At 41.7% G+C, this 11327-nt stretch overlaps 1 protein-coding gene across 4 annotated transcripts in view; it reads right to left on the bottom strand.

The window, feature by feature from the left end:
* Window positions 1-5060: 5060 nt before the first annotated feature.
* LOC106581775 (ubiquitin protein ligase E3 component n-recognin 3) overlaps window positions 5061-11327 on the bottom strand; it is a 43920-nt gene continuing 37653 nt past the window's right edge. For all 4 annotated transcript variants that reach the window (XM_014164064.3, XM_014164065.3, XM_014164066.3 and 1 more), the window contains 6 exons: window positions 10874-10981; window positions 10522-10647; window positions 10214-10393; window positions 9130-9339; window positions 8761-8900; window positions 5061-8601 (listed from right to left, as the gene is read on the bottom strand). In XM_014164064.3, coding sequence (XP_014019539.1) covers window positions 8484-8601; window positions 8761-8900; window positions 9130-9339; window positions 10214-10393; window positions 10522-10647; window positions 10874-10981 — 882 coding nt within the window. In that variant the 3' untranslated portion in view covers window positions 5061-8483. The remainder of the gene's footprint in view (window positions 8602-8760; window positions 8901-9129; window positions 9340-10213; window positions 10394-10521; window positions 10648-10873; window positions 10982-11327) is intronic.

Below are 11327 nucleotides of genomic sequence, written 5' to 3'. Positions count from 1 at the left end.
GACATGATGTCCCAGATGTGCTCAATTGGATTCAGGTCTGGGGAACGGGCGGGCCAGTCCATAGCATCAATGCCTTCCTCTTGCAGGAACTGCTGACACACTCCAGCCACGAGGTCTAGCATTGTCTTGCATTAGGAGGAACCCAGGGCCAACTGCACCAGCATATGGTCTCACAAGGGGTCTGAGGATCTCATCTCGCTACCTAATGGCAGTCAGGCTACCTCTGGCGAGCACATGGAGGGCTGTGCGGCCCCCCCAAAGAAATGCCACCCCACACCATGACTGACCCACCACCAAACCGGTCATGCTGGAGAATGTTGCAGGCAGCAGAACGTTCTCCACGGCGTCTCCAGACTCTGTCACGTCTGTCACGTGCTCAGTGTGAACCTGCTTTCATCTGTGAAGAGCACAGGGCGCCAGTGGCGAATTTGCCAATCTTGGTGTTTTCTGGCAAATGCCAAACGCCCTGCACGGTGTTGGGCTGTAAGCACAACCCCCACATGTGGACGTCGGGCCCTCATACCACCCTCATGGAATCTGTTTCTGACCGTTTGAGCAGACACATGCACATTTGTGGCCTGCTGGAGGTCATTTTGCAGGGCTCTGGCAGTGCTTCTCCTGCTCCTCCTTGCACAAAGGCGGAGGTAGCGATCCTGCTGCTGGGTTGTTGCCCTCCTACGGCCTCCTCCACGTCTCCTGATGTACTGGCCTGTCTCCTGGTAGCGCCTCCATGCTCTGGACACTACGCTGACAGACACAGCAAACCTTCTTGCCACAGCTCGCATTGATGTGCTATCCTGGATGAGCTGCACTGCCTGAGCCACTTGTGTGGGTTGTAGACTCCGTCTCATGCTACCACTAGAGTGAAAGCACCGCCAGCATTCAAAAGTGACCAAAACATCAGGCAGGAAGCATAGGAACTGAGAAGTGGTCTGTGGTCCCCACCTGCAGAACCACTCCTTTATTGGGGGTGTCTTGCTAATTGCCTATAATTTCCACCTATTGTCTATTCCATTTGCACAACAGCATGTGAAATGTATTGTCAATCAGTGTTGCTTCCTAAGTGGACAGTTTGATTTCACAGAAGTGTGATTGACTTGGAGTTACATTGTGTTGTTTAAGTGTTCCCTTTATTTTTTTGAGTAGTGTATATAGTACCAGTCAAAACTTTGAACACACCTACTCATTCAAGGCTTTTTCTTTATTTGTACTATTTTCTACATTGTAGAATAATAGTGAATACATCAAAACTATGAAATAACACACATGGAATCATGTAGTAACCAAAAAAAGTGTTAAACAAATCAAAATACATGTTATATTTGAGATTCTTGCATACCTTGTACCTTGTTTGTAACAGTTGATTCCCCATCACATTCTGCTAAGTGCATCTCTGTGTCTATCCTAGCAACATGTCCCTGACCAAATCATGCTAATCAGCCGTGATAAGTTATAAATGCAGTGGTAATCAGCAATGCGATCTAGTTCTAAATATTCAGGTGCCATGGAATCATGTAGTAACCAAAAAAAGTGTTAAACAAATCAAAATATATTTCATATTTGAGATTCTTCAAAGTAGCCACCCTTTGCCTTGATGACAGCTTTCCACACTCTTGGCATTCTCTCAACCAGATTCACGAGGCAGTCAGCTGGAATGCATTTCAATTAACAGGTGTGCCTTGTTAAAAGTTCATTTGTGGAATTTTTTTCCTTCTTAATGTGTTTAAGCCAATCAGTTGTGTTGTGACAAGGTAGGGGTGGTATACAGAAGTTAGTCCTTATTTGGTAAAAGACCAAGTCCATATTATGGCAAGAACAGCTCAAATAAGCAAAGAGAAACAACAGTCCATCATTACTTTAAGACATGAAGGTCAGTGCAATCCGGAGAATTTCAAGAACTTTGAAAGTTTCTTCAAGTGGAGTCGCAAAAACCTTCAAGCACTATGATGAAACTGGCTCTTATGAGGACCACCACAGGAAAGGAAGACCCAGAGTTACCTCTGCTGCAGAGGATATGTTTATTAGAGTTATCTGCACCTCAGATTGCAGCCCAAATAAATGCTTCACAGAGTTCAAGTAACAGACACATCTCAACATCAACTGTTCAGAGGAGACTATGTGAATCAGGCATTCATGAAGCTGGTTCAGAGAATGCCAAGAGTGTGCAAAGCTGTCATCAATATATAAAATATATTTTGATTTGTTTAACACTTTTTTGGTTACTACATGATTCCATATGTGTCATTTCATAGTTTTGATGTCTTCACTGTTATTCTACAATGTAGAAAATAGTAAAAATAAAGAAAAACCCTTGATTGAGTAGGTGTGTCCAAACATTTGACTGGTACTGTATTTGGCATTGAGGTGATTTTCCTCATGTTATCATGTCCCCTGAGCATTGAGTAAAAACAACACCCTATCGTCAATACTATACATGTATCCAATGTGCACTGTATTTTATCATACAAGTGCAATAGAGAAATGACTGTGACCAAAACTTGCATTTAGGTTGATATTAGTTTGTAAAAGGTTGTGCCAATGCATACAGTAGCCAAGCGTATACAAGAGGCCTGTGTGAATGCAAGTGGCTTGGTATTGAGTGATAGGGACCATTCATATTCGGCCATGAGTTTCATCTAATATTTTCTCAAAGCCTTTATGTGAGCTTCATGTCAGCCTACAGTATTCAATCACTCTTTCTAAGGTACTGTAGGCATAGGTTCATTTTTGGTACTGTTGCCCTCACCATAGATATCTATTTTTAAGTGATAAAATAACAACGAAAAATATATAACAACTTAATTTCCTTTCAAACTACTTAAATTAAATTTCAGACTATTGTGATCATGTATTACAATTATCAGCAGGTAGCCTAGTAGTTAGAGCGTTGTGCTGCTGGATCGAATCCCTGAGCTGACAAGGTAAAAATCTGTCGTTCTGCCCCTGAACAAGGCAGTTAACCAACTGTTCCCGGTAGGCCGTCATTGTAAATAAGAATTTGTTCTTAACTGACTTTCCTAGTTAAATAAAGGTTAAAAAAAAAAAAAATGTATGTTGAATATATTTTTTGTTAATTAATCCCTTACCCTATCCTTTGCTGCTTCTGCATTTCCATTTGTGAACCTGAACCCTGTAACGTTAAATGATTTAAATGATAGAAAAGACACAAATGAGAATTTATCAAACATCTTGTCAGTGGCATAAGTAACAACCGAATAACAAATGTTCCTTTCAATGTAATCATTTTCGCTACATGACACGGCCAGTTCACAAGTTTCTATCTAAGGAATGTGGAGACAATGAACGAAATTCCGACGTTTGTAACCATACCATGACTAAAGTTTTTAGCATAATGCAGACATGCTGTATCATCCAATTAATAGGCTACATTTTTTTAATGTATCTTACCTTCCATAGCGACATTTCCAAACTGATTTTCTCGGTTTTCTCACTAACCACGGTCACCAACTTGTCTTTGCTATCCCTACCCCATTGAAGTTGATATGTACAATAGTTAAGGTAAGTATTAAGGTTAGGTAAATAGGGATTAGTGTTTATGGTAGGGGCGTCCCGAGGATTCCCAATAGCAGTGACCGTCACTAACCCGTCAAGGATTTAATTATTAATAAGAGGAACTTGATAAGCAATTGAGAGGATGTAACATACCCTACGATAGTTGCTCTTCAGGCTACAGCTGCACTCTATATTTCTTATTTAGGATAATATAATATAGAACATAGCATATAAGGTCTTACAAATAGTTAAAATTTTTAAATTATGTTTTTTACCAAAGCACGAAACCAACAAATCCCTTAAATGTAGGGATGATACCTATGGCGGATATTTCCGTGCTCGTGTGATAAGCGCGTGCGTCCATCTCAGAATAAGACTTTGGCCTAGCTAACTATTTCATCAATGTTGAAACTATTAGGATTCCCTGCTGGTATCTTCTGGATGTCTGACAAATTTCACTAACTGGAGATGATGCCATGACATAGAGGCTTTGTCAGGTATTGGTCATTACGTTGGAGAGGCCTTTCGTCTTTGCAACTTCAACTCAATTTTACTTCAGTGCAGAAATCTGTTGCTGTCATAGTTGGCATGAGATGCCCTTATTGCCCTGCAACAACGCATTGTGATTGGCCTATCTGACAAAATGTTTCTCCTTTAAAATGTTTGAATTGAACTCAACCAAATTGCACAGCATCCTTTATTCCTAACTACAAAGACAAAGCCACCGAAGGTATGTGCTAAAGTTGAAATGATAGCTCTTCCTGTAAAATGTACAATCTGTAAAATGATTTCAGACTGTAGATTACATCTGGCTCCTATGTTCAGTCCAAGCAGCCAATGAGTAAATGATCCATAGCGCTCCCAGTCCCAGAGCAATGATCAGTTCTATCTGCACATTTCTGCAACAATGCCCTGAGACCCTCTAGCTGCAACAAGTTGATCAATCTGAATCAATTATGTAATTGTGTTTTTTCAATTATAGTATGTATTTTTTTTGGGGGGGGGGGGGGGGGGCTTCTCATGATGTAAGCACTGTACCAATACATTTCCTATATGCAATAATACAAATTTGTCAAGAGCACAGAAGAGAGGCTGCTTAGAATGGTGGTGTAGAAAGGGAGATGGGCTTTTCCCATATGACCAGAGCTGAGAGCAGAATGTTGACCAAGTGTCTGGGAGAAACTATATGTGGGGAGGGTGGTTACCTGTAACTTGTGGCTGAATATTTGTGTATAGTTATTTTCCATTTGAACCATTCAGTTTCTTATTTTCCCAACTGGACTGAACAGTTGACTGTAAGAACAGGATGTACATGTTAGTGCTAAGAGACCTACTATTAAGGGTTACCATGGAGCTAACCTCAATTTTGACTTGATGTCCTGAGAAATCATAGCCAGAGTAGACACAGGAAGCACAAGGGGCTTTGCCGCAGGCCAATTATGTTAATTAACTGCACTGAATGGGACAGGGAAAAAAACCCAGCTGAAAATAATTTGGTCCATAGGGAAATCTGAAATACGTTAGCATGGACAATGAAGATAAACGAGTCAGAGTTTGTTTATATTTTATTCACATATGTTACATTTTGCAATAAATGTCTAAGTCACACTTTCTGATCCAACTCAGAAAGTCTGAATCAGCACCTACAGTAATGTACTGTGTTTTCTTATTTTCATTCATACAGGTGGACACACAAAAAGCTTTCAATTAGCATGTACACTCATCACTCATCGGATTTTCTGTTGCAGTCATGTACAAAGTGGGGACTGCAAAAAAAATAAAAATAAAATAAAAGGGAAAGGAAACAGTACACATAAGCTGCATGCGTGTTTTTTTTTCCCTTAAAATATTCCTCCTTTGAGCACGATGTGGACCAGCAATTCACCAAATCTTTTCACCAGAATAAATGACCCAGGGATTTGAATGTGTTTTTCACTAAACAAGGTAATATTACTCTTTCAGGCACAACTTGAGAATTATCTACTCTTCCGGTTGGAGACATGGTAATTGAAACTAAGCATTTAAGACACCAAACTCAAAAACTGTGATTAAAACAATCTCATGACCATTGTATATTATGGGTATTGAAGTCTGATGTCTTATGTTGGAATGCATCTATGACCCAAGGAAATATCTTAATTTAAACTTGGAGAAATGTAGGCATAGGGGAATGTCTTCCTTATACAATGCCTTCGGAAAGTATTCAGACCCCTTGACTTGTTCCACAATTTGTTCGGTTACAACCTTATTCTAAAATGGATTTAAAAAATCCTCAGCAATCTACACACAATAACCCATAACGACAAAGCAAAAACCGGTTTAAAAATGTTCGCAAATTTATTAAAAATAAAACAGAAATACCTTATTTACATAAGTATTCAGACCCTTTGCTATGAGACTCGAAATTGAGCTCATGTGCATCCTGTTTCCATTGATCATCCTTGATGTTGCTACTACTTGGAGTCCATCTGTGGTAAATTCAATTGATTGGACATGATTTGGAAAGGCACACACCTGTCTATACAAGGTCCCACAGTTGACAGTACATGTCAGAGCAAAAACCAAGCCATGAGGTCAAAGGAATTGTCTGTAGAGCGCCGAGACAGGATTGTGTCGAGGCACAGATTTGGGGAAGGGTACCAAAACATTTCTGCAGGTCCCCAAGAACACAGTGGCATCCATCATTCTTAAACGGAAGTTTGGAACCACCAAGACTTCCTAGAGCTGGCCGCCTGGCCAAACTGAAGGCTCGACAGCCCGCTTGGAGTTTGTCAAAAGGCACCTAAAGACTCAGACCATGAGAAACAAGATTTTCTGGTCTGATGAAACCAAGATTGAACTCTTTGGCCTGAATGCCAAGCATCACCTCTGGAGAAAACCTGGCACCATCACGGTGAAGCATAGTGGTGGCAGCATCATCCTGTGGGGAGGTTTATCAGGGACTGGGAGACTAGTCAGGATCGAGGCAAGATGAACAGGGCAAAGAACAGAGATCCTTGAAAACAAGCTCCAGAGAGCTCAGGACCTGGGGGGGGAAGGTTCACGTTCCAACAGGACAACAACTAAGCACACATGTCCTTGAGTGGCCCAGCCAGAGCCCAGACTTGAAACCGATCGAACATCTCTGGAGAGACCTGAAAATAGCTGTGCAGCAACACTCCCCATCCAACCTGACAGAGCTTGAGAGGATCTGCAGAGAAGAATGGGAGAAACTCCTCAAATACAGGTGAGGCAAGCTTGTAACGTCATACCCAAGAAGACTCGATGCTGTAATTGCTGCCAAAGGTGCTTCAACAAAGTACTGAGTAAAGGGTCTGAATACTTATGTAAATGTGATATTTCAGTTTTTTTTTTTTTTTTTTGCTTTATCATTATGGGGTATTGTGTGTAAATTGAGGGCAAAAAACAATTTAATCAATTTCAGAATAAGCCTGTAACTTAAAATGTGGAAAAAGTCAAGGGGTCTGAATACTTTCCGAAGGCACTGTAAATATAGCTACTTTAATTATAACCTTTGGCAACCAAAAGCAAATAAACAGATGGGTTATTTGACAGTATAAAAAAATGCTATATTGTACCACAAGTGTGGATTAGGTGAATGAAATCCATTTGTTATGTTAAGGTTAACACTATTACACTTCTCAAAACCAACTAAATGACATCTTATGGAGTTTCAAAGATAACAATTTGAAGAGACCAAAAGCCATCTTCAACCATTTCCTTTAGTTATTCAAAGATAGGGTTTTGCATTATGCCCTCATATACATTTACTATAACTTCACAGAGCAACTCAAAGGAAATGTGAAAGGCCAAAACAGTATTGCCCAAGTACTAACAAAAAATTATTCAACTGTACTATCTAAAACTGCAAAAGTCTTCATCAGCATAAAAGGATGAAACTACAACCATTCCCTTACAGAACGCCATATCAGTAGAATAACTTATGCATTGAGTCCCCAAATTCAAATATTTCAACTATAGCAAAATCCCAATGCACTTGAAATGATTCTGAGCAATGGAAGTTTTGGAAAAAGAGCATGCCAATGACAGTAGACAGATACTCCACACCAGTCTTATGTACTCTACTGTGGCCAGACTGGTGAGTGGTCATTGAGTTTCCTCAGGGACCTGGCCGGAGCCTAAGTAAAGGCAGGACTGCAAAGACCAATAGCGATGACGACCATGGTTGCCAGTCATCTACCATAAAGGTAAAGCATTTATTTCTTTAGAAAATAAAAATCTTTACAAAAAGTAAAATTACTTATTTGAACAATGAGCACCAGCATTTATTTAAATATTTAAAATGTTGTATTCTAAACTACAGCAACAACAAAAAATTACCTGAGGATGAATTGCAACTACACTGTAAAAAAGAAGAGCCTGTGCTTGACCGCAATAAACTCTGAGTGGACTTGTCGCCTACCATAATGTCCCAACAAACACACCGAGCACACAATTTGCAATAACGTCGCTATACTTATCAAGAGCTTGAAACCCATGCCAGCAGTACAAAGTCTGAAAAATGAGGGATATGCACCAACCCATACATTGTGACAATATGCTTATCATTAACATTACCAGGGGCAAATTTGTCTATATGTATATCTAAGAAATAGCCAGTAGCTCGAGCTCATACTGTTAGCCAATCAGTGTACAAATACTCACCAGACTGAGCCCCCCCAAAAAATATTTCTGGCTTCTAAACCACTTCAGAACCAATCTGTTACTGGGCAAAGTTGTGCTTTCTCCCAGTTAAAATCCACACAGTAAATCACTTAAATAAAAAAAAACACACACTGTTAGTCTTTAGGCATGATTGTACACAAAACTTCACATAAACCAAGGCTGTGGCAGTAACACCCTCACTGCATGTTTGTTTATATCACATGATTAGATTCCCATATGTTTTACAGAGGCAGACACATAAGCCAAAGAGATTCTTTCCTATCAGGTTGTGGGTTCAGGTGACCTTACAGTCCATTGTAGTGAGGCCCCCAGCGCTTGTTGATGTGATCGAAGGTGTGCGAGACCCACTGTTGCTCCAGCACTCTATACCTCTCCACACATAGAAACAGGGGCTTTCCACGGCTGTAAGAAAGAATAGAAAATGTGATTTCAAACAATGATGTTTTCTTAGTTTTCAGCATCGTCCCCCCCCACAATCATTCTAGTGAGAACCTGACAAGATGATTGTGTGAGATATGAAACTGAAGTGTAATGTAAAGGGTCTATGGCGTGTATTCGTACCGTAGATCGCGGTCCTCCTCTCCATGGGCATCCAGGTAAACGGAGCCCCACAGGCAGAAGCGATGCCCTCGGATGATGATGACGACCGAGGCGTTGATCAATAGGAAGATGCCCGTGGCGGCGCCACAGTGTTGAGAGTGCTAAAGACAGACACGTACAACCTCTTCACCAAATCACATTGTCATCTGCACCCAGCAGCGCCACCCAAGCATGCAAGTTCTTATTTTGTACAATAGAGTAATAATATCCATCAATGACCTAAAAATTAAGCCACTCGCTGAATAAGACATTTTTAAAAAGACAACATAAAAACCATGCTGTGTTTTCAGATATAGTCTAATATGGCCTTTGAAAAGCAGGGCCACTCACCCAAACGCATTCACAGATCCCTTGCTGCTTGCAGCACAGCCCTTTGAGGCAGACGAAGGTGCCACAGATGAGGCAAAGCGCCGGGTCCTTTGGCACTTTTTTGCAGGCAGTGCAGGCCTTCTTGTGGTAGTACTGGAAGATGGTGTTGTAGTTGTCAGGTAAGTGGAGTAGGTGGGGGGATGCCCACTGCAGATCCTGGACAAGCAAAGTCTGGATGGAGGGAAATGAACCATGTCAGTCACAACATTATTCCAATTCTGAACCCCAACTTTGTGCCCTAGGCAATCCTTTGTAACAGCTTGGACCGCATTGTGCGGGCGTTTTAGACAAATGGGAGCTGGGGGCTTTATCTGGCTCTCTATTGTGCTGTGTCCATGGTAGGCCTAAACTTCAGCCGCCCATTACCTAAGAAAGCCAATCCAATCGCTCGAGAGTTGAATCCGAAGTCCCTTTCATTTAACCATGTGCTCGTCCGCTCGCTCTCTAACCTCCTGTCAATAGACTCTTAATAAGCGGACTCATCGGCCCGGCTCAGCAGCCTTTAGACATCGAAGAAAATACCACAGCACTTTTTTCCCCCTGCTCCTCTAAGCATCAGCCCAAGAAACACTGAGGTTACTGTACATTCATTTCAGTTTCGGCATGGAGTCTCTCCACTTGCTACTAAAAAGGATTTAGAAATACAGGAAATAGAAGTTGGCCTGTTTTAAGCCTTCTACTGAATAAATCCTTAAAAAAGTTCCTATATGCCACATTTTCTGTATGCCCTTCAGCTCCAGGGTGAGACAATAAACAATGTCCACAGTTGAAAGGTATGCGGGAATCATCCAGAATGGCCGTGCGAAGCGATGGGAGGTTTCATTGTGTAACGTATGGCAGAAAAGGCCTGTGCTGAATGACAAAGGTAGTGTGTGAAAAACCATCACTCCCAGAGGTGAAGAGGGGTTATATTCAGCATCACAGCTGACACATGGTGTCACTAGTACCAAAACAACAAGGAAAAAGAATAACGCCACCATTGGTGTTTTGGAGACGATATACTGGAGAACGATTGGTGGAGGGAAGTGCTCAGCCTCAAACCTACCATCGATTTCTCAGCCTGAGTGTCGGCGAGCCCTGTGACCTCAGAGCACCATTGAGACATCAGGTCGAAAGCACTGACCGTCCAGTCCAGACATGAGGCACTGTACATGGGGTTAGATGGTTGAGGGGCTGGGTCAAGGAGCCCTAAACAGCCAGCCAGGCCTGAGAACTCTTCTTCCTCCTGAAACAGAACAAATGGTCAGTATGAGTTAAAGCCGTGAGGTTGGAGCAGCTATGGAACAGAGACACAGTCAGGCAGGCAGGCAGGCAGAGAGGTGGTGAGGTGTGGAACAGTAGCAGTAACCGTACTGGGCAGCCAGACAAGTTGTCCCCATAAAGATGGTGCTGCAGGAGACAGGAGAGGCGGAGGTAAGGCAGGCAGAACTGCTGGAGGCTGTACTCTATGGACTGTGGGGACCACACACTGGTGCTCAGCTGGGGAAGGAAGCACAGGAGTAATGCCTCATCAATAACCTCTCAACAGATAATGGGGTGATATAGATCTCGTTCAGAGAGAGCACAGATGGTGTTAAATGGGCAATTTATCATGTAAAAAAATAAAGAAAATTGAGTGGGGGAGGGGGGGGGTCTAGCCAAGTACTGGGAGCTTGGCAGCTTTGAAATGATTTAATATCTTTTTACAGAACTTGATATGACTTACCATGGATGGCTCTTCGGTGTTCACGTCATACACAGTCTTCACCATGGACAGCTCAGTGATGACATGGCTGAGAAGAGCTTCATAGGACTTCTCGGCATTGAAAGCATTCTGTGGGAGACAGTCCAAAAGCAGTGGAGAGGTGACCCATTGAGAGTACATGATACTATAGCACAACAGTAGTATGACACAATTAGGCTCTCAGGAGTCTCATGCCACTGGACCAGCTTCATATGATATTCAAGCAGTCCATTGTCAAGTGTGCTGCAGTGTCTCCAACCCCCGTACCTCCCTTTAAAATGTGCACTGTATAAAATAATATCTTATGCAGAATAATAAATTATAATTTTTATTCAATAAAAAAAAAAATAGGCACCGTTGATAAGCACCAAGAAATGACTGAATGCGTGTTCTGATCAAATTCAACTGATTGAAATAATAATCTGATAGTGTTGAT

Source organism: Salmo salar, chromosome 21 (genome assembly GCF_965601325.2).
Source record: "Salmo salar chromosome 21, fSalSal1, whole genome shotgun sequence".
In the NCBI taxonomy this organism is placed as follows: Eukaryota; Metazoa; Chordata; class Actinopteri; order Salmoniformes; family Salmonidae; genus Salmo; species Salmo salar.
This window is presented reverse-complemented; position numbering and strand designations above follow the sequence as displayed.